Genomic DNA, 27,277 nt, shown 5'->3' with positions numbered 1-27,277 from the left:
CTGCTGCTGCTGCGTCGAGGGCACACACGCGTTTCCTTTTTATTATACAGGTATATATACCTATGATGCTATACACCTCCACCTCACGAACGGGCGGGGGGGGGGGGGGGNGGGGGGGGGGGGGGGGGGGGGGGGGGGGGGGCTATTATACGTAACGCACACACGACGCATGTGCGCATCATCGTCGTCGTCGTCGTCATACGCATCGTTTTACGTATATATATTTATTCTTTTCGCGCTAACCCGTGTATACGTATATACGCAATGCGAATAAATACCGTTATTATATCCGAGAGAGGCCGAAAACATTTTTTTGCGGCTACTTTACGGCTCGGCTGCTTACGCACGCGAATATATGTATATTAAGCTTCGCATGAAATTAACGAAAAAAAAAAACGAGGTTCCGATTCGCGGTTCTTCTTCTTCTTCTGTGGACGACGATGATGATTTTTTTTTTATATTTTTCCTTTTTTTTCGCGCGCGCGCGCTACACTGTAATGTAATAATAAATTTTTTTCGCTGCCTCTCTCAAAACGACACTGCTCTACTGCTGGTGCAACCGGTTTTCTAGAAAAATAAAATAAAGAATTTAGAATCTTGTTTTTTTTTTTTTCATAACAATCGAGTGTTATTCTATTTCGAGAGAGGGGTTTTGAAAAAAAAAACAATGAGAATACGCCTAATAATTGACGACGTTGACGCGAGGCGAGGCTTTGAAAGAGGGATGCAACAAAATAACAATAATAAACAACGAAAAAGTGGTCGACACCTCGACCTTGCTATATAAAAGCGAGTTTTAGAAAAAAGGAAAAAGTCATTGAGAGACAGAGAGAGAGAGAGAGGAGAGAGAGAAAAACAAATGATACGAGACATTAGTCGCGCGAAGCTCAAGTAGTAGTAGGGCGATTATAGGTATACACCTATATACTACGTAGATAGTGGTATATCCCTCCCCCCCCCCCTTCCCCGCGACGAAGGCGTACAGTAACGAGTTTCCGGGAAGTTGGTCGGTCCTTCGCAAGCACAAGCTTTTGCACTATCGCCATTGTGTAGTATAGGTGGACTTGCGACGCTTAAAGGGGATTTACACGCGGGCGGCGGAGAGCGAGGGGCATTGTTTGCACTACAGCACAGAGACACAGAACTGTTGCTGCTGCTGCTGCTATATATGCTATATAAGTATAATACATACCGCTGAGACACGCGCGGCGAAATTCACGACCTTCGATTAATTATTTTAATGCGTACTCTGAACTTTAACCGCTGCTGCCGCTGCTGCTGACGTCATTCGCGAGAGAGAGAGAATAAAGCTTGAGCGTTCGGGAGCGCGAGCGAGTAAATAAATAACGCACGACTTCTCTAAAAAGCGCACGAGAGCTAGAAATCGTCCTTTTGATTGTGTGTGTGTGTGTAGGTATGTGGAATAGCAACGAGCTGCGATGCTGCCACACCGTCGCCGCTGCGATACACATTTCTCTTCGTTAATTTCACTTCGGTGTCGTCCTCCTCGATACTACACACACATACATACATAAAAACGAGGAAGAGAGATAGAGAGAGAGAGAGAGACACGAAGAAGAAAATCGCAGACGAGCGTTTTCTACCGCTGCTGCTGCTGCTGCTGCTCTCTTTCTCTCTATCGCTGCGAAGATGGTGTGTGTTTTTGAACGCGCCGAAGGAAAAAGACGGTTTGCCGAGGCGCCAGCGAACCGCCTGACCTCGTCATCGCGCGCGGACTTTCTTTCCTTCTCTCTCTCTCTTTCTCTTGTGCTCAATACATATAGCAGTAGCAGCAGCAGCAGCCAAGCCAAGAGTCGCGCACCAAGATCACGTAATCGTCGGAGTATTTTTTTTTTTTGCTCTCTTCTGTCTCTCTCTCGTTTTCTATCCTCGTCCTCCTGATGGTGGTGGTGGTGCTGCTGCGTTTGTAGTGCATCGTCGAGTCTCTATTCAATGCGCCGCGCCGCTCCTCCTTCCTCCACTATTCTTCGTCTCTGTGCCCCGACGACGACGACGTTACGTAGTATCCCGAAAAAGAAAAGAAGAAGAGGAGGAAAAAATTTTTAACGAGACTTTTCATTCGAACGCTCCTCAACCTCTATCTTTCTCTCTCTCTCTCTTCGCTGAATTTCTACGTCGAAGACAATTTTTTTTTTTCTTCTTTTACTTTTTATACTTTTCGTCTGAAAAAAGTAAATTTCGTCCGAAAAACTTCACGGTAAAGCTCGCGCGATATAAACAATGAAAGAAAAGATCGTTGGAAATTCGCGCGCGCGCCAAAAATAACGCTAATAAAAAAAAAAAAAAGCTGCGGGTCACGCGCTCGTCCAGTAGTTAACTCTCGTCGAGGTGGTTCGTCGAATCGTCGTCGTCGTCGTTGACCGCATAATCATCGTATACATCAAATTAATATACCAAAAATAATATCGCTATACCAGAGCTTTTATCTTATGCCGCAAGCTTACGATATATACAAACACGTGCGAGCTTGCGTATGCATTATTGCGTAGGCGAAACGTGCCCAATAATCAAGCTCTCGTACATATATTATACAATTTATAATTCGACCGATATTTTATGCATATTATTATGTATGCCGCGCGTACGCTGTGTGTTTAGTCTCGTATACGAAATTAGCCGAGCTTGCGCGCGCGTACGCGAAATTTTCACGGAATCGCGATCGTTATGTTATAAAACGTAACGAGCTTGCAGCGCGACGCAACTCGACGCCGCTACTGTTGCATACACACACAGACACAGACGAGGCGCTCTATATAACACGGTCGAGCTCGAGGCTTCGATAATTCTATTTTTGATATCATCGATGGTGAGCGTGCGAGCGATCGATCGATCTCGAGAGAGACAGAGAGGAAGAAAGAGTGTATTCATTGTGTGTGTGTGTGCAGCTTTGCAGTTCGTTGACCCCAGTTGCTGCTGCTGCGTTTATTGCTCAACCCTTGGCTCTCTCGCCAATGTATAATAGGCCGTTTTGTTCTCGATGAGAGAAAAAAAAAGATGGAAAAAAAAATAAATAAATAAATAAATAGAAACCGAGCGCATAATGTACGGATGATTTACGCGAGGTTATCCGGCGCATAAACTTTGTCGCCGTCTAAATGTATATAGTCGACGTCTTGTCGCGCGTCACTACTAGCTATACTAGCTATATAATACCAACGCGAGACAATTATTATTCGCCGACGACGACGCTGTGTGCGACTCGCGGCCGCGCGCGACGTCTGAGCTCTGACAACGTACATATATATAGCGTGTATAATATAATATAACTCGTGTCGTCCTCGTCGTCGTTCGGCGGCGAGCGCAAAGTTTTGAGCTTTGCGCGCGAGACAACTCGCGCAACTGCCTCGTTAGCAAGCGCAAGCTCGTGTGCAGCTGAGCTTGCATCCATCCATATACTATGACGCCGCGCGTTTAATACATGTACATATCGTTATGATTTTCGGATCGATGTCACTGACGATCGAAGATTCTTGATCGGCCGTACGTATAGGCGATCGCATCTAATACAATGCAACGCTGCGCGCGTTATAAAATTAATAACCGGGTAACGGCCCCGATCGATCGACGCTATACGGCGGCAGTGGCGTAGCGGTGTTGGTGACTCGTTTAGTCTATATAAAAGTCGTTAAAAGGAAGAGAGGTAGAGTGAGAAAAAAATGGCACTATATATCTATATCAGCAGCGAAGAATGTAACAAATACTCGTTAAAAAAGTTTCATCGCGCTCGCGCGCATCCACCCCCGCGTTCTCGGTGATGATGACGATGGCTATCGTCGACGACGACGACGACGACGAAGTAGCCGCTAGAGCGTGAATTTCGCGCGCGCACACACATACATATATACACGTAGAGCAACGGCAATTAATTCGAGTGCGCGTGCAGCAGAAGCAGCAGCAGCAGCAGCAGCAGCAGTCGAGGCACACGTCCAATTACTATTATATGCACTTTTGTGTAATATGCGTGCGCGCGAGCGCGAGAATGGAAATTTAATTAAATAATTCCAGTTGAAAAATCGTACGAAAAAATAGAAGAACGGAGAAGAGAGAGAGAGAGAGAATAAAATTAAAGTTAATGGGAGAGAGAGAGAGAGAACATAGTAATTGTGTTATCGAAATCGACCGGCTTAGAAAATTCTTATCGAGAGAGCGAGAGAGCTGCAACTACTTCGACGTAACTCGATACGATTTTTCTCTCGCTCTTCTTGAATCTCTCTCGTTTCTGAAAAATTATTTCTCGAAACGAAGAGGAAGAGGAAAAAATTGCGTTCGTTAAAAAAAAAATAATGATAATTTCGCGATCGTCGTTTAGAGGACCGAGAGCGATCTCTACGCGTGCGTGATTTGGAAATAGCATTAAAAAAAGAGCAAAAAATTCATCGCCAGAAATGCCGAAATTTATCGGCGAATAATCGTCGACAGGTTTGGTACATTTATATACATAATATATTTATACATCGTCGTTGTCAAAAAGTGAAAGAGTCGACACTGACGTCGCGGAATTGTATATAATATATATTATACGCAAACGAGTTTCTTTCCTCCTCTGTCTGCTCGCTGCTCTCTGTGTCCCGAGAGTTCGGGTGTGCTTCGTCTTCTTTTGTCTGGCGCGTTGTCCGAGAGCAGCAGCGGAGAGAATCCTCTCCGCCGGGACGAGAAACTACTGGCTATATACATTCGTTTGTGCCGCAAAGCGCGCGGGGGAAAAAAAAGCGATTTAATCGCGGAAACCAGACGGAATTGTATAACTTTTTTATGCAGCCAAGTTCGTTTATTTATTTACTCTTTTTTTCCTTGCTTTTCTCGAGCGCGAGAACTGCAGTAGCGCAGCAGCAGCTCTATAACTACGCTGTGCAGCGCGCGGCACAAGATTTCCTTATTGACTCTGCCGCTTTCCAAAATGATCTGCAAATATATTCTTGCTTTCTCTATCTATCCTGCTTCAGATACTAAAATGTGTTTTCTTCTTCTTCCTTTTTTTCCAGAATGTGCCTGTGATAAAGAAAGAAAAAAAACGAGAAAAGGAAGGAATCTACACACGCGCACGCACAAAGTAACGATAAATACTTCGAGCCAAATACACGAACCGCCTTATGACGACTTCACAAAAGCTTAGCTAGATGGGATTTGTGGCTCTGTCAGGGCCCGCGTCCACACAGAAGAAGAAACAGTCAAGGACGACGACGACAGTAACTGGCAGTACTAACAACGTCATCTCTTCGACAACGACTATCATCGAGGATAATAATAATAATAATAAGGACACAGCAGCAACTCGGTTGTCGCCGTCGACGTCGAGGACGCGGAGGAGAAACAGCAGCAGCAGCAGCAGCAGTCGTCGCGTCAGTGTCGGTTTTGCAGGTACATCTCGCATCTTGGCGTCGACACCGAAGAGCCGCACGTAAGCGCAAGGCTCAATTCGGTGGTCGTCAGCCCACCGAAACGTTGGCAAGCTGGAATTGATGGAGTTGGAGAACATCGTCGCCAATACTGTTTATCTCAAAGCGAGAGAAGGTAATTTAATACATCGTTAATTATACATAATTAAATTCGTATCGAGCTTTCGAAAGCTCCGAAGAAGTAACAAAAATAAAAAAGCTCGCGATAAAATTTTACGGTTGTATCGTGCGCGCGCGCCCTTAACCGCGAGCTTTTTCTTTTTAGCAGCAGCTAGAGAGAGCTCGCACGCGCTGCTCGTAATAACGCAGTGGTATACGTACGTACGTACGCGCGCCTCGGCTCGTTATAATAATCGCATCGCGCGCGCGTGTCCTCGCGTTAACCTCGATGGCCGCGGCGGCGGCGGCAGCAAACACACCGCGACCCTCCTCCCCCTCGTACATACGTATACGTATACGACTGTTATGTACGTATGTGTATTAGACTGTCCGTTATTTCCCGAATTGCTCCAATCCTCGCTCTCGCCCCTTAAAAGTTCATCATTTGGCTCACAATGAAAGAAAATCACTGTCCGATCGCGATTAATTAACTCTAGATAGTGCCACACGCGTCAGCTTTTTTCCCATTTAAATAACATGGGAAAATTTAAAAAAAATGTAAATTGAAGTTTTAAACCACTTAAAATCGCTAAACCTTGGGTTTAGCGACGGTTTTCACTTCCTGGTACACCCATAATGAGTAACCAATACTTACGGGAACCCTCCGAAAAGAATTTTGGATTTTGCACACACGATATACTCAAAAAATGAAGAAAAACAGCATGTTGGCGTGGTTTTTCGATATTTTACAGCAAAACTAAGCATGAACGATCATTTTAAATATATTCACGTCAAAGTTGAGATCAAGACCTTTAATTTGAGGGTAATAAAACCTATTTACGTTCATTAGAACCAAAGTTACAGGCGTTTGAAGTTTCATTGAAAAATCAGGTATCGATTCTCGTCCGGCCGCCCAAACGCGCGACTCGCGGCTCGCTGTAATCGCAACTCGTACAAATGACCATGTAATTAAACTAGAAAAATAATTAAAAATATGATTTTTATGCGTTTTTTTCTCAGCTTTCACGTGGTGTAGTCGGATTTTTCGATAATTTACTCGTTCACTAGGAAAAATAGGAAATAAATGTTCAAGTCCATTTTTTCGTACGAAAATGAAAATTATCGAAAAATCCGACTACACCACGTGAAAGCTGAGAAAAAAACGCATAAAAATCATATTTTTAATTATTTTTCTAGTTTAATTACATGGTCATTTGTACGAGTTGCGATTACAGCGAGCCGCGAGTCGCGCGTTTGGGCGGCCGGACGAGAATCGATACCTGATTTTTCAATGAAACTTCAAACGCCTGTAACTTTGGTTCTAATGAACGTAAATAGGTTTTATTACCCTCAAATTAAAGGTCTTGATCTCAACTTTGACGTGAATATATTTAAAATGATCGTTCATGCTTAGTTTTGCTGTAAAATATCGAAAAACCACGCCAACATGCTGTTTTTCTTCATTTTTTGAGTATATCGTGTGTGCAAAATCCAAAATTCTTTTTGGAGGGTTCCCGTAAGTATTGGTTACTCATTATGGGTGTACCAGGAAGTGAAAACCGTCGCTAAACCCAAGGTTTAGCGATTTTAAGTGGTTTAAAACTTCAATTTACATTTTTTTTAAATTTTCCCATGTTATTTAAATGGGAAAAAAGCTGACGCGTGTGGCACTATCTAGAGTTAATTAATCGCGATCGGACAGTGATTTTCTTTCATTGTGAGCCAAATGATGAACTTTTAAGGGGTGAGAGCGAGGATTGGAGCGATTCGGGAAATAACGGACAGTCTAATGTGTATGTGTGTGAGCTTTCCTTGAGTCTCGTCCCCGTTTTATGCACCGCACCACCGGTGGCCTATAGCGCGGCTGGGCAGGAAGGGGGGTAGGGTTGTGTGTAGGCGAAAGCGAAGAGAAAAAAAAATCAAAAAGCTCCTCGGTGTATTATCGCGATCATCATCGTGTACTTGCGCGGGGACCTTGATCTTTTTCTGGCGCCTCGTTGTTATAATACACAACGTTCGTATATGCGTGTATGTAAAATCACAAAATTACAGGGTGCAGTGCAAGGTAGAGAGAGAGAAAGCTCCCGCAAGTGTATGTGTATAATAAAATTAATTTAGTAAAAAGCTCCACGGTCGTCACGCGATCAGTTTATAACACGCTCGCCGCGCGCTATATAACTGCACTATAACACACTATAATACACGAGCACGCATAGTCCAGCGCGTGGCACACTCGGCGTCGAGTGGTCTCGAAATCGCCATGTATATATATACAAACACACGATGGTGCAAAGAGGACTTGCGCTATTGATTTCTCGAATTCTATAAATGTATATGGTACGTATCAGTAGTAGTAGTAGTAGTACGTTGTTATCGTTGCAACGTGTGCGGCAAAGGGGCGGCTTAATAGTCGCAGCAGCAGCTCGACGTCGACGACGACGTTATAAAGGAGCTGCTACTCTCGCTTAATACGTCTTTGGTCAAACTATGTAGAGCATCTTTGCATGTAGTTTATATATATTGTACATGTACGATATATAGTAGCCGAGTCTTGAAGAGAGAGATAAGTCAATTGACGAAGCCATTACGGGCACTTGGAAATTTTAGCGATGCTGCGCCGCCGCTGTTGTTGCACGACGACGTGCGCGCTTCTGTGTTCTATATACCGTTGAATAGTTTCCTCCGGCTTATAGGTTGTAGCTCCATTCGACCGTGCGTATATACATGTATATATTTCGGTTTGTTAAAGGGCAGGGCTGCGTCAAAGTGGATGCGTGAAGGGAACAATGTCGAGAGGGCCGGTGAATTAGAGTACCCTTACGCGCGCGCGGCTCTATACATCGGATCAAATAACTTCGATCCCTTCGAAAGCTCGTGGCTCGATTTTGACAATCGGAGAGCGAGCGATAAATAGTTTTGTTTTCGTTCGAGTGAAAATTCTTCTTGTTTCGCACATGTCTATCCTCGCGAATCGCGGTAAATGAAGTATGTGTGATTGTTAGCGTGAAATATTATTCCGTTCAATCGCGTTTGATCGTTGATCGAGGTAGCGTGAGTCGAAGACGCGTCAATACTTTGTTTACATTTTCGTTCGCGCCGATTTATTCTCTGTCGTTTTGGTCAAGTGAGATAGCGACGCGCTCGATGCCAATAATCAATATAGTGTTGATCAATAAACCATACATCTCGTGACAAGTATAAAAATTATTCAAATTTAAACGGACCGTAAGCGTGTATCAACGCGAATGTAAGGAGTTCGAAATGAATCTCGATTCCGGTACAAGTCCCAATACAAGTTCCAATACAAGTTCCAATGCAAGTTCCGATACGAGCCAGGACGAATCAACGAGCAATTATGTCAAACAGCTCTTTGCCGAACAGGAGGCAGAAGACAAAGTCAAATTGGAAAAATTCAAGATCATGCGAGCGGAATTGAACTGGGAGAACGAGGAGGAGCGGCACGAGTTTCTGGATAAGTTCACTACCCTCACCGAGCCTCGTGGAAGCTGGCGTCGTCACCTGCCGGATCTCCGCGATTCGTTTCAGCCCGAACAAGTCGAATGGCTCATCATGGAGACCCTGAAAGAGAGAGTGAAGAGGAGGTGCTGCGAGTACACGGATCGCTCGGCTTCGCTCATCGAGGTCATAGCAAAGAGCGGCTACAAGATAGAGCCCGACTTGGACGAGGACGGCAAACCAGTGTCGCGTCGCGCCACGCCGCTGCACTACGCCGTGGCGCACGGCTGCTCGTTCATGTGCCAAGACCTGTTCGAGGTGTACGGCTGCGACGTCAATTACGTCGACGAGACGGGCCTCACGCATTTGCACGCGGCCATCAGCCTTCACTTCATCAACTACGTGGAGGACTTTGTCGAGCGTGGACACGCGACCTGGCTGCCGGAATTGGAATCGGACACGGTCGAGCCGCCGCTGCACTACGCCCTGAACTCTGAGGCAGGATCTATGTGGTTCGCCGAGCTGCTCATCGCCGGAGGCGCCGATCCCAATCTGGCCAACAGGGCAGGATCGACTCCTCTCCACGTCATTTGCCAGGGTCGCTACGAAGACTGGGCGCGGAGTTTCTTCGGGGTGTGCGACGAAGTCGGGCGGCTGGTGGAGGTCGACGCCCGGGACAAGCAGGGTCGTACGCCGCTTCAGTGGGCCGTGGCGTCACTCATGCCGGACACGGTCGATCTGCTCCTGGACCGTGGCGCCGACCTCGCCAACTTCGTTTTTCCCGACGAGACCTACTTCGCCCGGGATCTCCAGCGGATCAAGAGGCTGGAAGGATTCGAGGTGGGACTGGCCGCGGACACGTTGGACATCGTCGAGCGCTTGGAGACGAGAGGATACAGATTGGACCAAGACGGGGCTCGAACGATCATGAAGGTGTTCGCCGAGCTCGGAATGTTCAAGAAACCGGCCGACCCGCGAAAGTACTCGCTCGACGATCCGTACTTCGTGGGCAGGTCGAAGAAGCTGATGGTGAGTCCCCGGGTCTCGCTCCACAAATTCTGCCGGATGCCACCCAAAGAGGCGATGAAACTAGCCACTTTCGAGGACTGCGCGCGACTCGCGTGCTCGAGCAAATTCTGGCGGCTGCGCGAGGAGTATCGTCAGCTCTGCGGCAGGCGCCTGTGCGAGACGGTCGCGAGGCGATTCTTTCGCGGATGGGCGCTGCCGCATCTCGCCACGCTGACGCGACAACAACACGGGTTGTCGATCTACGACTGCGAGAAGATCGTCGATGGGCTGGAGAACGTGGATCTGTGGTGCGTCTGCATGGCGGCCACGGGACAAGTTACGGACGACGAGGAGATGAAGAGATATCTGGAGGATAAGGAAGCTGCGGAGCCGTACGACCACGACCACGAGGAGTGCAAAAGACGAGTGCTTAGACGAGTGCAAAAGTACGGTGAACCCGTATCGAATACAAATAGAGATCGAGGTTGTGCCAAAAAAATAAACTAGAATTTATTAAGTTTTGAATTTATTTCATTGTAGTGGCTCTTTTTTGAGTTCTTTTTTTATTCGAACATTTTGAATTCGTTTCATTAAGGTATTTAAATGTTATTTGTGCTCAACAAAATTTGTTACTGTTACCCATGTTTATAAGTGTTAATTAAAATACTTCAAAAAAGTAAAGTAAAAAAGTAAATTAAGTAAATCCAAAAAAGTCGATTGTATATTTTTTTTGGTTTTCGTCCTCCTAGAGTAGGAATTTTTTTTTCACCAACTTGTAAACTACATTGAATTCTCGGCAGGTGTCCGTACGAATGTGCGTTGATAACATTATTACATCGATAATAGAGTATTAAATCGTGTCGTAATGAATTGTTGCATTTATTGTCGATTACGATGAGAATGACGCCAATTAACTTATTTTGTGATTAAAAAAAAAGGTTTCTTCAATATTTTCAAGTTTTAGCTCAGGTTTGTTGTGTTTCAAGTTGTAGGGTCATTAAAACGGGACATATACGAAATAAAAATATAACGTTTTCCAATGCTCCTATTTTTAACTTAATTTCATATTTCATAATCATTTTTACTGCACTAAGATCGTGTAAACTTCCATTCCAAGGTTCTTCCATAGTTCATTTTAATTTTCTATAAGAAACGATTGATTACCACTTTGGCCATATTGAACCATATTTTGACTTATACAATTATTATGACTTTGCCACATGCAGATTTGCAGTTAAAGGTACTCGCCATCTAGTGGTGAATGCCCGAAGTAGTATCATCATATTTAAAGCGACTGAAAACTGATCCACATTTTTTGAAACAGTCAAATTATCATTTTTAGGACATGTAAAACGAACTCAATAAATTTAACATAATTTCAATAGACTCAAACAAAGCCAATCAAGGGTAATTTCAAAACATTTAAAAAATATTTTTTTGTCATCAAACCGTTATTAAGGTCCAGACTTTTTACCTAGATTCGCGTGATTGTGAAAAAGCTGCATTCGAACTTGTAAATAGATAACAAACAATACGGACACTCGTAGAATATTCGAATAGTTATAAATCTAGAAAATAGGACAATGTCTTATTTTATTAACATTTGCACATAAAAAGATAGGAAAAATCACATTTTCAGAAGAAAGCTCTTAGCCAATGTATTGTCAGCGATTTTTTATTTATTTTTTTTTTTTTTCAAGTATCACATTCTCCTATTTTCTACATACACGCGCCGCGGGCACTGCTTTCGCGAGCGCGCGCGCGCGAGTGGCCTGATAAAAGCAGCAACATCACTCGCGCACGCAAAAACTCGAAACGGAAAAGCTTTCTCCCTCTCTACAAATTGCTCAATTTTTACGATCGAGCTCGTAAATAACGAATGTAAATCTTTTTTTTTTGGTCGGGGGCTCTTATTTTCTCCGCGTGTGCGTATTGCTCATTTGCATAAACCGAGACGAAAATTACGCGGGCTTTAAAAGCGTCGAGCTTTTCTTCTCTGTATTATTATATGCGTGTACGGTGTACGATATAATACACACATACATATACACGCACGTATATTATATGGAAGCTTCGTTACACAGGCTCTCGCTGTATCTTCCTCTCCTGCCTCATTTCCGAAGCATCGATATTTAATGAATAAATTACTGCGCTTTTATGTACGGCACAGAGAGAGAGAGAGAGAGATCTCCTCTCGAGCTTGCGCAAATAATATACAGAGCTGAGAGCGTATCGAGTGCGCGAGCATAAAATCGGACGATGCGATGACGACGAACTACCACCGCTGCTGCTGCTGCTGCTGCTTTCACGATGATGCAAAAACGGCCTCTGGCGTAGAGCTGTTTCCCGTAAAAATTACGATACACCAATTATACAGCCTCCTCCTCTTCGCGTGCATCATACGTACACACACGCACGCATATATAATATAGCGGCGCGCGGCCCCGAACTCGAGTAATTAACACTCTGTATGAAAATTACGCTCTCTCAAGTATACGTATACGCGCGCGGATGAAATAACGAGGCGCTTCTCGCGCAAGCTCGCTACATAATGCAGTACGTATATATACGCGTTCGCATATATTTACGCGTACTCCGAATCGCGAGCGCGCACAAAAGCTCGATCGCCAGCTCTCTCGTAAATATTTAGCTCGCAGCTTCTTTTTTTCCTCGCTTTTATTATATCTCCCTCTCTCTTCCTCTTTTTTTTCTGTCTTTCTCTCCGATCGATCACTGGTACACGAGCTTGTACACACACACAAGCGCATGTTTCTCGCAAATATGCGATGCGATGTAGAGTCCGGTTTGTGTACCCAGAGAGAGGTCCGAAAGTGAGACGATGGAATTTCGCACATAGAGTAGTAGTGGTGCATCATGACCGTGGACACAAGCTGTATATACTTACACATGCGTGTGTGTGCTTTGACCCAAAGGTTAATTAGATGCCGCGCGCGGCGCGCGAGCGAGTTTGCGTGCGTGTGTATCGGACCGCGTGCTGCGCTATGCAGCAGCAGCACACAGAGGAGAGGCCATTCGGGAAATTAAAGTACGCGTGTTGTCCGGGTCCACCAGCGTACACACACACACACACACACACATACGATACAAGGCTTATATGTGTTTATGCGCGTCGGGACGGGAAGCTTCTGCCGCATCCGCGTATATACTACGTAGTATATACGTATCGCGGCGGTCACGTTAAAGTTTTATCTTTTGAAAAATTTATATACATATACATAAAAAACGTTAAATGGAGTGTATTGATACGATGTGTATATATATATGAAGTGAAAGAGAGATGGGGTACGTTTGTTCTTTTTTTGCGTGCCGTATACCGAGCCGAGCTTTTTTGGAATTGAATTTCATTTGCTCGGGCGCGATATAATATAAATCGTACGAGTGCGGCGATCGGCCGTAATGGCCATCGGATTTCTTTTTTTTTTTTTTTTTACATCAGTTTATGCGTTTTTCTACTTTATCTCTTTACTCCCTTTTTACTTTTTATCACGAATGCACATCGATGACGATCGGCCCCGACGAAGGATTATCTCCCAAGGCTTATTGGAAAAATCCGAGAGATCTAATCACGGGGGGGGTAACGAGGTTCCGTAGGGTTTATAATTATGATAATCGAGATAATACCGGTTGAATCGATGCATTCGTCGAGAATGAAAAAAAAAAGAAACAATATCGAGTATTGAATTTTCATCTATTCTCGTCCGATCGCGGTTAAAGCTCGATGAAAAGTAAGTAAATAAAATCACTGCGACCGACACGTGCGCGCCGATGATCTCGAGGCTCAAAGCTGCAGAGCAGCTAACGACGCACTACCTCTAAACTGCATATAATATCGTAAAGACCCACGGCTATAAAGAGCGAAAGATCACGCGTGTGTGTGTCGTAGTTGAATCCGAGACGCGAACCTATATATCCCTCGTATACAACCGGACACCGACTAGAGAGCAGCTCTATATATGTATTATATCCGATTTACAAAGTGTGTAGATATATACGTACGTAAAGTTGCAGGTTGTCCGATGATCTCGACTCGATACACGCGGATACACATCATAGAGATAGATGCATAACAAGAAGACGCGCGTTTATATACGTATAGGTGGATCGTATGTCATAATAGTCCGCGCGCGCCTCTATTTCTCTCGTACGCATACTTCTATACATGCTCGGTTGAAAAGCAGCTTCTATATAAACGCAACGACGACTACGAGCGTTTCATTGCTCTTAATTCGACGTGATTGCAGAGCTGCTGGAAGAGATAGATATATAGAGAGGAGAAAATGCAAATCGAGCGTCGACGAGGAATCTAGAAAGAAAGAGAAGCGCGTTTGAAAAACAAAAAAAAAGAATCGAATCCCTCTCAGTTTTTTTTTATTTTATCATCTCGAACGAGTTTAATTAAAAAGAAAGTTTTTTTTATCAAAGAAACGAAATAGCGAGAGGGAAAGAGAAAAACAATAATGAAATAAACAATTATAGTGTTTATTCGGCCGTGAATAAACGGGTGGGGGGAGGGATATCGCGTTTGATAATAATTAAAAAATTCACATCTCGAACTAATCCTCGGCGCCAGTTTATTATTATATCCTTTACACCGTTATATATATATGGGTTTTGAATGGAAAATGAGCTCCATTCTTTGCGCGAATAATGCGGGCTATTTTGCTACTTATTATAATACTACTGCTATACTATCTGCCGCGCGTCGGGTTATTAAAACGCGCGCGGACCGAGCCGCGAGAGCTGCAAATACACACGCACTCATTCACTGTACTATAGAGAGAGAGAGAGAGAGAGAGAGAGAGAGAGAAATAGAGGCTTCATTGTGCGTCTCGAATAGCGCAATGAGATTTATTGCGCGTTATTACGTGTCGCTAATGAGATAACTGCCTCTCTCTCTTGGCAATTTCGCGTTTAACTTAATTTGAGCTCTGTGCACAATATGATATATTCTTTTTTTATTAAAGGCTCGCGACGGCGATTGATGCGCGCGCTTACCGACCAACGAATTTGTGTTATCGTTACATTTCCAATGTTATGCATAACTTACATCGTTTAGCCCGAGGCTACTTATCACCGATGTATAATGTAAAACCAGCGTACGGATGATTCGAGAGAGAGCATAAAATTGAAAAATCAACTAGAAACGAGTGTACGCAATCCATTATAGAATCTTTTTTTCCAATTATAAATTTTGTGTTTTCATATCAAACGCCGTTGGCGGAATGTGTATAAGAAATTCGAATAACAAGCGTGAATATAAATTGCGCGCATCCAGTTCGCGAGCAGCAACTCCCAAGACCGTAATATTAAAAATTATGCTGAACGAATTTTCATCTGATTTTTCCTCAACTTTCTTCTCTTTCAGTCTCTCTCTCTCTCTCTCTTCCTGTCTTTTTTGTTTTTCTTTAACTTCGATAAATAATCGAAAAAACTTTTTCAACTCTCTATCTCTCTCTCTCTCTTTTTCTCCCTCCCCATTGGCTGCGAGGTGAAAAGTTCACCATAGCCCGTGAACACGCAGCGGCCACCCCGGTGAATACCAAATCAGCTGAACGTAATGCGAGATATCTCTTGGCTTATTATATGCGATCGATTTTTTAAGTGATAATAAGTCGCTTTATCCCAACCGAAAGTTTCTACTTCTTCTTCTTCGTATTTTTTCCTCATTTTTTTTTTTCATCATTATCATCATCGTCGTTGCCGCTCGATCAATCTTGTGTATTATAACGACTATACTGCGCTTACGCATGCGGCCTCATGGCTTGGCGCATATAATATCGTATGTGTGCCACGACTTCTTCTTCTTTTTTTTTTGTTACGTGTCGCTGGGAAAATAATTCGGAAAGAGAAAAATTGTTCTATCCTCGATCGCAAGGGGGAAAAAAATAATAATAAGAAGTAAAAATATCCTCTCGAAGCTAGATGTAGGTAGATACGTTTGTGAACGCGCGTGTATGCGTAAGATATTAAACGTAAAAAATTCATCAATCATCGGCAGATACGCGTGTAAGGTTTTAACCTTCGAACGATGCATCTATGTCGCGTGAAATTTTTCTTTTCTCTCTATTTTTTTACTAATATTTGAAAATCAAACGATCAATGATTCAAAACTTCGTTTTTTTCACACAATAAATTTTATTGTTCGCAGGTGGTGGTGACAGCAACAAAGGCAAGAGCAAAAAATGGCGCAAGATACTTCAGTTTCCACACATATCTCAGTGCATAGGACTGAAAGATAAGCTCGGTAAGTAAACTCTGTGTATTCCTCTGTACTCTGGAAATGGATATAATAATTATCATCATCTCGCGCTCGAGTCTAGAGCTTTTACGGCTTTTTCTTATATGTACGGCGAATTAATTAATAATCATAATTCTCACCCTTTCGCCCCTTTTCGTACATTCATATTCGTCGCGTATTACGAGATCCGATCGTAAATTTGGCATTAATGAAAATATCTCTCTCGTTTTATTACGTCGCGATTACGAATATATAAAAGCAAAGAGAGCTGCCAGAGATAAAAGGGAGAGACGCCAAAGACGACGTATTATGGAAAATCGATTATCGATTAAAGGAAAAATAACTGCCGATAGTACTCGGCTGCTACTGCTGCTGCTGCTGCGCTTAGCAAATCCCGTTTCGCACTTACTATGCATGCAGCAGCAGCAGCGGCACGTACATTACGCCACATACGTTAAATGTACCATTTCGAAATTTTCTGCATTGTCATATGTATAGCATAGTATACGACTGCGAGCGAGCGAACTGATTCTCCTATCGCGAGCGGCGCATCGGCGGCGGCGGCGGGTAATGCATAAATTATATCCAATTCGAGTATAACGGAGCCGAGCTTTTAAAAATATAAAATGTGTATATATACGGAGACAGGGGGGAGGGGGGGGGGCGGAACTCGTACTATTACGTAAAATTTATAAGACCGGAGATAGCGAGACACGGAGAAAAAGAGTGGAAGAGAGACGGGAGCATAGCGACTTTGTATCAGTGAGAATTTAATTAAGACTCGCATTTAATTAGAGTCTACGCCTTAGGAGTCGCAAACGGGTGGAGGAACAGGGGGAAGAAGGAGAGGCCATAGGGCGAGTATATATACACAAGGTCGATGCAAGCGAGAGAGAGCGAGGGTATGAAGCCCGCGTGCCGCGTATAGCGATCCGACTGCGAAAGGATCAACTTTAAAAAATCCTGATAATGAAGGAATAAGCCTCTCTACCTCTCTTACTAATGGCTTATTAATTTTATGCCCTCCACGCGCGTTCATAGCTGTGCTGCTATGCCGGGACTAGCTAGAAATTTTGAGTACATAATAATAGAAGCGAATAATATATCGTTAATTGGCGCTCGAGCGAGCTCCGAACGAGTATACGTACATTATTGCGCCGGGCGTGTAATGTACATATTACGAGGGCAGAGCTTTTGTCAATTAAATCGTGCCCGAAGTTCCCGATTTCGACGCGGCTCCGGCTGTGCGACGGCTACAGCGGAATAAATGATATGTAAAAAAAAAAAAGAGAGCTGTATGTACACATAAACGCGCGTACTGTGCAGCAGCACGCTGGTATTATTTTAAGTGGCAATTACAGATGAATAAATATTATATCTGCCATACCATGTGTATACGCGTCGTTTTACGCACCGCGCGAGGAGGAGCAGCAGAATAAAAAAAGAAGGAGAGAAAGAAATGAAAAGAAGAGCTCTAAAAGAGATAAAATAAAATAAAATAAAAATAAAAGAAGAAGGGCAAACTACGCGCTCGAGCTATATGTAGGGCGAAGGGAAAATTGCGAGAATCCCTTTTTCCATTTACACGTTGTTATAAAAGCTTCAACGCGCACGGGTTAACTTGTTTACGTTTGCATTAATTTCGCGCGCGCGCGTACGGGAGCTTGCGAGAGGGTAATGGCGCTCGATTAATTTTTACTGCAAATTGACACGGGCAGCTGCAGCGCGGTGACGGGGTGAAAGGAAAGGGAGGAAGCTTTTTATACGTGGATAGCCGATTGTATGCCGTTTTGTATTATATTATTATATATTATATTGACTCTATATATACATATAGATTGATTTTGCCAGGGCAGAGCAGTATCACGCAACGCACGTTTCAATTATATATATATTTTTTTTCACTCGCTCTATCTCTCTCTGCTCGTCGCGGAGCTTTTAATATTTTATCCCGAAGGCAGTTCAATAATATCCCTCTCTCTCTCTTGCTCTCTGTGTGCGCGTCTCGTTACGGCTATACGGATGCAGCTGCTGCAGTAGCAGCAGCAGCAACAGCAGCAGCAGCATTATATCGCTGTAATATTGCAAACTGATCTCCGGGGGATTACGTGCCAGTGCAGCAGCGACGCAGCAGCAACATCAGGATCCTCTCTCTGCACCGTGTTCCTGTGTCGCACGCATATATTCCAGCTCGAGCATCGGTGTGAGTGCAGTGTACGTGAACTTTCGTCGCCGTATCACACGTATACCGTACTACAACACGCCCTGCTCGATGTACGCATTATATATATAAATCCACGCTTTGTGCGCGCTGTGTTCCGTGCAGCTTGACGCGCACAGCGCAAGCACACACACATACACACGTATCTGTGTGTTCCGTATTCCGTATAGGAAGAGGAGGATCGATTTTAGACGAGCTTATACATACAAATAAATAAACGCGTTTAATTATATATCGAGTTGCGCGCTGCTTGATCCGAGATTTCGCATCTCTCTCTCTCTCTCACTCTGTATAGTACGACCTACAGCGTGGATGATGTATGGAGCAGCTTTCGAATTGCGAGCTTTACTCCGGGGTCAGAGGGCTCGTTGCTGCAAGCTCACCCCCGCGTGCGATAGACGCAATTATATACGTAATCTTTACCAACGAATCGGCCGCTTTTCTTATTCAACGCGAGAGAGAGAGAGATAGGAAAGAGGTAAAATTTTGGGATGTATTTTACGAGATGGTATAACGTACATAGGACGCGTAGCATAGAGAGAGAGAGAGAGACAAATCACAAGCTCACATTGTATTGCATCAGATAAATTTTCAAACTTTACAAGCTCGTGCGGGGGTGCTTGGCGCGAGCGAGCGAGCGAGCTTGGATTATAAAGTTGAAGCTGCGGCGTAACTGTTGCACACACGACCATGACTCTGTGTGTCTATGTATACGTTATGTACCATGCAAATTTCAGATGCACTGCGCAGAGTATGTATACACACACACACGTACACCGGAGCTTGCATAAAAGTTGGGAAAATTTGCTCTCGATCTCTCCAAGCGCGAAGCATCGTAAGTGTGTACGCTCTGGGTAAAAACAATTATTCTTTCGGCGTGCGGTAAAAATAAAATTACGAAAGAGGCACAAGCGAGCGAGAGAGTGAGAGAGAGAAAGCGCAGCAACGAACGAAACGAAAAAAAAAGGGAAGAGTAAAATAGGAGGAAACGAAGAAAACATTCGGAAATGTTATTTACGATATATTCGATTGGACGCGAGCGTAGAGCGGAGAGATGCGCTGTGTATAGCTGCAGCTGTAGCTGTAGCAGCAGCAGTCGGCCGCACAAAAGAAAAACACGAGAGCCGCGCGCGGAAAAAACTATTCGCATCGTATATCTCGTCGGCCAGGTATTTAAATATACATACATACACTAGGGTGGTCCACTTTTTCAAAAATTTTTTTAATCTTGGGGGATCCAACGGAATCTGAAAGTTTAAGGTTTAAAATGAATTTTCCCGTAAAGTAGAGCTAAAAAAAATGATTTTAGATGGTGTCGATGGATTTTTGAAGTTTTTTTTTTGACGTAAAAAAATCGCAGCCGACAGGAGGCACTTCGATAGTTTGCCAGATTTTCTATAAAGCCATAATGGGTTTTGTGAATACATTTTCTTTTGTATTTTTTGCCGTAGAATCGAATGCCATCATTAGTTTTGGGCTATAAAAACGATTTCAGTGAAAAAATTGCGATTTTTGAATTTTTTTCTGTTGAAAAATCGAAAAATTCGTCTTTTCACGTCTGGCAAATGAACAAAAAAAATCGTAGAAGCTTTTAATCTACGGATTTAGTTAGGAAATTTCATAACGAATCGAAGCCCGTCGTCGGTTTTTGCCTACAAAATTATTTTAAGTCATAAAATTGCGATTTTCCGTAGCTATGATTACGAAAAAAATCGAAAGATGCGCCTTTTAGCGTGTTAACATACACTGAATGTAGCTGTGAGCATTTTAACATGGTTTTTAATGGGATTTTTGGCGTAGAATCGAATGGCGTTGTTACTTTTACGCTACAAATCCATTTTCAACGAGAAATCGCTCCTTTTTGAATTTTTAAACATGAAAAATGACCATTAGGCGCCAGAAAATCAACTAAATAGTCTAGTAAGTATTCAAACATGTTATTTGTCGGGATTTTTTTCGTGGTATCGAATTTTGTTGTTACTTTTACTCTTTTAATTTATTTTCAGCAACAAATTGCCTTATTTGGATCACGTTCTTTTACTTATAAAAGAAATATGATCAGATAATTTTATAAATTTTTACGTTGCCAAAAGTAGCATTTTTCGATATTTTGCGTTAGTAAAACTACAAAAAAGGCAATTTGTTGCTGAAAATAAATTAAAAGAGTAAAAGTAACAACAAAATTCGATACCACGAAAAAAATCCCGACAAATAACATGTTTGAATACTTACTAGACTATTTAGTTGATTTTCTGGCGCCTAATGGTCATTTTTCATGTTTAAAAATTCAAAAAGGAGCGATTTCTCGTTGAAAATGGATTTGTAGCGTAAAAGTAACAACGCCATTCGATTCTACGCCAAAAATCCCATTAAAAACCATGTTAAAATGCTCACAGCTACATTCAGTGTATGTTAACACGCTAAAAGGCGCATCTTTCGATTTTTTTCGTAATCATAGCTACGGAAAATCGCAATTTTATGACTTAAAATAATTTTGTAGGCAAAAACCGACGACGGGCTTCGATTCGTTATGAAATTTCCTAACTAAATCCGTAGATTAAAAGCTTCTACGATTTTTTTTGTTCATTTGCCAGACGTGAAAAGACGAATTTTTCGATTTTTCAACAGAAAAAAATTCAAAAATCGCAATTTTTTCACTGAAATCGTTTTTATAGCCCAAAACTAATGATGGCATTCGATTCTACGGCAAAAAATACAAAAGAAAATGTATTCACAAAACCCATTATGGCTTTATAGAAAATCTGGCAAACTATCGAAGTGCCTCCTGTCGGCTGCGATTTTTTTACGTCAAAAAAAAAACTTCAAAAATCCATCGACACCATCTAAAATCATTTTTTTTAGCTCTACTTTACGGGAAAATTCATTTTAAACCTTAAACTTTCAGATTCCGTTGGATCCCCCAAGATTAAAAAAATTTTTGAAAAAGTGGACCACCCTAACATACACGTGCACGGCGCGTTTTCTAGGCTAGAAAAATGTTCCCTAACTCTTTCTCTCTCTCTCTCTCTTCCCTTTTTCTTTTTTCCTCTTTTGCTGGCTGCGGCTCGTACGTTTAGTATATAACGACGCGAAGAGATAAAAAAAAAAACGAAATAAAGGGTAAACGAAGCTCCGACGCTGCTGCCGTTGCTGCAAGTTTTTGCGCGCGCGCGAGCCAGGAAAAACCGCTGATTTTTATCCTTCGCGCCGAACTACCACTACTGCTGTCACACAGCGAAACGAGAAACGTTGCGACGTCGGGGGTGCAGCAGCCGAAGCAGGCGTTAAGCTCGCGTACGCAAATCTCACTCTCCGGTTGGCGGCAGCTCGAGAAATGGTTTTTTTATTGCAACAAATTTAGAGAAATTGCCATTATCGCAGCTGCGCGCATATTCGCGCGAAGCTTTTCATCGGAATATACGCACGCACTTGTGTGTTGTTACTAGCCGACAAAAAAAGTAGTATTAGCATTACGCAACGATACGCGCTCGAACGTCTGTTTTTTTTCTGCTGCTGCTGCTTCGCGTTCTCATTTTTCAACGTCATAATAATGCGTCTACATGTCGCCCCGCGAGTGTTTGCCATGCGTCTACATGCCTTATATATACACGCGGCGCTCGGGCGCGCGCATACATACATACATATGGAGCAGAGGAATATATGTGTATACGGTGTTGCCTTCGGAGCGATCGTGCTCGTGAATTTTTATCGCTGCTTTATTTCTCGAAATATGGTTCGGCTACTCTAGCTGCTGCTCTAGCTGCTGCTGCTGCTACACGCGCGTGTCGAGCTTTTATTCATTCAATTTTCACGCGCGTCTCTTACGTATTCTCTCCCGATCTGTATACATGCCTATATATGATATTTGACGTTTCGTAAAGGATATAGAGCGCACGGAGAACAAGTGCCAAGGACGAAACTTCTGTATTATAACGTAACCAGCGTATATAATACAAATGAAAACTACGTGTACGCGGCAGGAGACGATATCTTTCGCGCGCGCGCGTTACAGTTTCTCGTTGTTTGACTTATATAAGTGAAAAGATAATGAGGTTTTTGCACCTGCTGCTGCTGCTGCTGCGGTGTATATAAGCTTTCTCCATTTTCGCCGTCGCAACTCGTCTCGCTAAGTCTCTCTCTATGTATATACGTGTGTTTCTTCGAAAGCTGCGTTATATGGTTATAAGGCGAGTGCCACAGCGCTGCGCTGTGTTTATACTCGGCGACGACGACGACGCGAGCGCGCGCGCGATAAAGAAAATCGTTTGCCACTTGCTCTCTGCTGCACTCACTCAGCTCTCACGAGTGTAATTATGGGCTTATACACACTTATATAATAAAACAGCAGCTAGCTCGAAGCTCGAGCTAGACTAGCTAGAGCGCCTCGTTATAATGTATATACCCAACGTATAAAAGCTTGATGAGTTTTCTATCTCGCGGCTTCTGGCGTGCAAGCACACACACACGTGCTTGCCACGTAAGAAGCTTTTTTTTAACACCTTATTTCTACGCTCTCTCTCTCTCTCTCTCTGCTTTCGCCCGTACGTGTGTATTACCGCCGCCGCGGCGTACAGTACATAGCGTGCAAGCTCGCCGCGAGCTTTAATGGAAAATTTGTGTTTGCCAAGGTGAAAGGATTCGCATTGAATTATGAGCTTTTCCCAGCAGCAGCAGCAGCCTCTAGATGAAAGTATAGCATGTATACACACCTCCAGCAGCAGCAGCAGTAGCTAGCACGGGTGGCTATACGTTACGATGATCTATTCGATTACATTCCGCCTTATAACGTCGCGCGGCAGCGGCAAAAGCTTTTCTCGCTCGCGCGCGCGAAGTTAATAATGAAGCTCCGTGCGCGCGGCGCAAATTTAGTTCCCGCGAAGTAAAAAAAAAAAAGGAGAGAAAAAAAATGTTTAAACTCGCGCGCTTTTAGAGAGCAAGCAAGCAAGGGTTAAGCGACGTGGTCGTGGGTGGAGAGAATGAAAATAGCGCGTAGCTATACTATATTATATATACGCCGTATAGCACTTTCCCTTGCGGACGAGGTCAAAGAGTACATACATACATATATAGATATCTACGCGCGTCGACACGCGATAAGCCGGGGAGAGCAGCAGCAGCAGCAGTGGCGGCGGCAGCTTTCGCCAATTGTGCACCTCGCAGCTATATATTTACGATACGTATATAAAATTGCGAACGTATGAAAGTCACCGGCTGCACGCGTCGAACTTCTAAGGGGCGAATTTCTTGAAGTGTCCTGGCTCTCTCCGTCGTGTGTACGATAGAAACGTGAGATATTTCACTCGGAATGTAACACCTTTTTCGAATTATACGCGGTAGAAAACTTACTCGCGACGATGTGCATCGAGCTTATTTTTGGTACTCCAATTAATATCTATCGAGCATTTTTATTTCTTTAGTACGAGCCTCGTCCTTATCGAAAGAAGTATCAAATTGTGCCTGTAATTTACCGCTAGGTGGCGTGCGTCCGAATATTTGAAAATCACAAGAGAAAAGGTTGAGTTCTAGAAATAAGCGGTTAGCCGATTAATTCTTCCTAGCCATTTCTCTTATACAAGTTAAGTTTTCTCGTCGAACATAATCATTTGTGCGAAAATAATTTTCTTCGCTAAGTAAGGAGACCATCACGACAAGAAATTATCGAATATTTTGTTTTAATCGAAAGTAGTTTATTCGAACGTACATTAATTGCAATACGCGATTTTTCATTCGAATTTTCTCGAAACGCTATACATTATAGCGACGAGTTTGCGAGTCGTCGTCGCGCACGTGTACACGTCGCAGCTGCACACGGGCGGCGCTCGGGAGAATTAGGCGTTGGCTCCTGTGTGCACTTCTCTCTCTCTCTCTCTCTTGTTCGTGCGACCCATTGGAGGAAAGTTTTAATTGTAAAAGGGCCAAAATTTCGGGTACTCGCAGCAGCGTGCACATAGTCACCGTCGCGCAGATGTCGCCGCCGCCCCGCGGATAATATTAAATAAAAAATGGTAAATTCTTGCATGCTAGTTAAAAATTTTATCAATAAAATACAGTTGTATGAAATGGGATCAAAAGATAAATTACATTATATTGAAAAAAATGTAGTCTAGTAATTATTGCTTATGCTATTGCATTTGAGAAACATTCTCATGTCAAATCTGAACTCAGACAGTAGGCAGTATTATCGATATCTTCTTTAGCAAACTTTTTCATATCTTTTTTCTGTAAAATTACGGCTTTTCCTTTTGATAATGTAAACACTTAATTATACACAAAATGACCGCGAACTTCTACAATTTTTCGCTGGCTATAAAGTTTTTGATACCACTGATGAATAAGCATATTTTACCGTCAATGTATCCGGCATCGATAGACGAAGCTACTGATCGTTCTTGGGCAAAGTTAATGATCTTCGATCGGATCAATAATATTTGGCGATTGCTCAACTCTGTTTTTAGCAGCATTATCGCGTCTAAAAATTGAATATAACTTAAGAATGAAAAATTTTATTTAAAATTTGAAAGTATTTACTCACATTACTTGAATTGAAGTGTCTCTTATATACTTTAATTCATCATTACCGATTTCAATGTGTTGCAAGTAAGATCTTATTGCTTCCAAGCACACAGGTTTGGTTAGAAAAATATTGTTAAAAAAAAAAGATCTAGATGATTTAACTGTGAATGAGTCTTGTTTCTCTCGTTCTGGAAGACCACACAGTTCATTATAATACTTGGTCGCGCAGTATTTGTCACAGCGATAGATCTTTCTATATTTTTCATTATGTTCGTCGGGATACATGGCATATTCGATGCAAGCAACGACCAGTATGCCATAATTTAATCGATACAAATTTACCGTCTTCAGATAATCAATATTAAAAGTAAGAAGCGTACTTTTAAACGCGTTGAATTCTGATTTGGCTGGTTCACGATTAGGAAATATCTTCATCGCCCTTCGCAGCATATCCCATAAAATACTCTTATCCTCTAAATAATCTTCTTCAATTTCCTCGGCAATTAAATATTCGTGTAAATTCATAATAGCGTTTACATGGCGTTTGTTAAAAAAATATTCTTTTGTTATTAAAGTAAAATTGCTGCGACGCTTATATGAAGTCAATTTAAGCTTCACTGATTTCGATGAGCCTGGTTTAGGAGCAGTGTTTGACAATGAACCTGCTCGCGTAGATGAACGAGACTGCTGTACTTTATTATCGCGTCTGAAAATTGAATATAATTTTAACGAAAACTTTTATTTAAATTTTGAAAGTATTTACTCACATCACTTGAATCGAAGTGTCTTTAATGAAAGATAACTCGTCATTGTTGATCTCTATTTTTCTTAAATATTCTCTTATTGTTTTCAAGTAGCCCGGCTTGCATAATAAGCTCTGCCATTGAAAAAAAGATCTAGCTGATTTAACTATATCCACTGTTTGTTTCTGAATGTATGGAAAATTACATAGCTTATTATACAGCTTCTCTGCAGTCTGTTTGCTGCAATCATATATCATCAAATATTGCTCATAATTTTGGTTGGGGTACAGGATATATTCAACACAAGCGACGGCCAGTATACCATAATTTAATCGGTACAAATTTACCGTCTTCAAATAATCAATCTTAAAATTTAGAATCATACTTTTAAACGCCTTTAAATACAACAAAGTTCGTTTAATTCCCACAAATTTTCCCATTCCCTCCCGTACTATATTCTTTAAGATATTTTTATCCTCTAATTGTTCTTCTTCAATTTCGTTGAGATTTAAATAATCGACCATATTAATAAGCAATTCAGCCCGAATTTTCGTAAGAAAGTATTCATACTTCACTGAAGTTATCGACATTTTTTCCCTGTCAAAATCTTCTGGCCCCGATCAAACAATATATTTCTATTTGAATATCACAATTTGAAGTGTGAGACATCCGACAATAATCACATTTCTATCAACACTAATATAAAAGTTGAACAAATTTACTCTTCTTGAGGTCAACATCGTGTTTCGATGGTCAATAATGTTAGAATACAAACAAAACAGTTGAAAAATATAAATATGAAAAACTTAAAAATTTGATTCTTGACGATAAAAATGATGAAAAAGTTTGAAAAAATTCACAAATCCATGTATTTTATGTATTTTTTGACGGGGAATCGATGGGTGACTTTGAATTTGACCTTGAACCTAACCTCAAAGTTACAGACAACAAAATATTGAGAAAAATCATTTTTTTTTCACGGTGACCCCCATTTTTTATTGCAGATTCAAGTCAGATTAGGTCCTTAGATTTTTTTTCAAGGGTATTTAAAAGGCGCTACAGATACTTGTATCTGATTGTCAATTTAAATCTTATCATAAAATCACGGAGCAAAGATAGATAAAATTAATAAAATTGATACAAACAAAATCCTAATTTTAGCGTGCATTTCTCGGATGTAAATAGTTATCTGGGAAAAGTTATACCTTGTATTATATAGTGTAAATACGCGCGCGCGCTCGTAGTTCGAAATAAATCGAAAAAAAAAACAACCAGAGCTGTTTGCAAAAATCTGGAGCGGAGTTCGAGGACCGCGGTGTAAGATAGAGCTGCTGGTAGCGCGACGTACGCTATATACATAAATAATAGATTTCGATCGGATCGATTAAAGCCCGGTAGAAAGAGAGAAGAACTCTTGGCCGCACTCGAACTTGATCAAACGCGTTGCCAATATAGAGAGCATCTTAGAAAAACGTCGATGTGGCGCTGAGCAAAGAGAGAGAGAGAGACTTCCAACGATAAACTTGGAAACGATAACCCTTTGAACTTGCTCTTTAAGGTG

General features: G+C 42.3%; 2 protein-coding genes across 2 annotated transcripts in view; one reads left to right on the top strand and one right to left on the bottom strand.

The window, feature by feature from the left end:
• The window catches only part of LOC106660598 (G protein-coupled receptor kinase 5), a 38,661-nt gene that overhangs the window by 4,742 nt on the left and 6,642 nt on the right, over nucleotides 1-27,277 (top strand). Inside the window, exons 2-3 of the mRNA XM_014383658.2 lie at nucleotides 5,004-5,532; nucleotides 16,150-16,245. Coding sequence (XP_014239144.1) covers nucleotides 5,481-5,532; nucleotides 16,150-16,245 — 148 coding nt within the window. The 5' untranslated portion in view covers nucleotides 5,004-5,480. The remainder of the gene's footprint in view (nucleotides 1-5,003; nucleotides 5,533-16,149; nucleotides 16,246-27,277) is intronic.
• On the bottom strand, nucleotides 24,183-26,400 carry LOC106660600. The gene is made up of 3 exons (XM_014383660.2): nucleotides 25,741-26,400; nucleotides 24,993-25,679; nucleotides 24,183-24,929 (listed from the first exon to the last, which is right to left on the bottom strand). Exons 1-3 carry the CDS (start codon nucleotides 26,304-26,306, stop codon nucleotides 24,860-24,862), a joined length of 1,323 nt encoding a protein of 440 aa, XP_014239146.1. The 5' UTR covers nucleotides 26,307-26,400; the 3' UTR covers nucleotides 24,183-24,859.

The sequence above is a fragment of the Trichogramma pretiosum genome, unplaced genomic scaffold (genome assembly GCF_000599845.2).
Source record: "Trichogramma pretiosum strain Unisexual culture from Peru unplaced genomic scaffold, Tpre_2.0 scaffold61, whole genome shotgun sequence".
Taxonomy (NCBI): Eukaryota; Metazoa; Arthropoda; class Insecta; order Hymenoptera; family Trichogrammatidae; genus Trichogramma; species Trichogramma pretiosum.
The sequence above is the reverse complement of the archived record's forward strand: the minus strand, read 5'-3'. Positions and strand labels throughout refer to the sequence as shown.

What these genes read in the sequence shown, in the direction of transcription:
- LOC106660600 (XM_014383660.2), bottom strand. Translation starts at nt 26,306, where the DNA reads ATGTCGATAACTTCAGTGAAGTATGAATACTTTCTTACGAAAATTCGG. An exon ending in GACACTTCGATTCAAGTGAT is followed by an intron (nt 25,680 to 25,740) that starts GTGAGTAAATAC and finishes TTCAATTTTCAG; the next exon opens with ACGCGATAATAAAGTACAGC. An exon ending in GACACTTCAATTCAAGTAAT is followed by an intron (nt 24,930 to 24,992) that starts GTGAGTAAATAC and finishes TTCAATTTTTAG; the next exon opens with ACGCGATAATGCTGCTAAAA.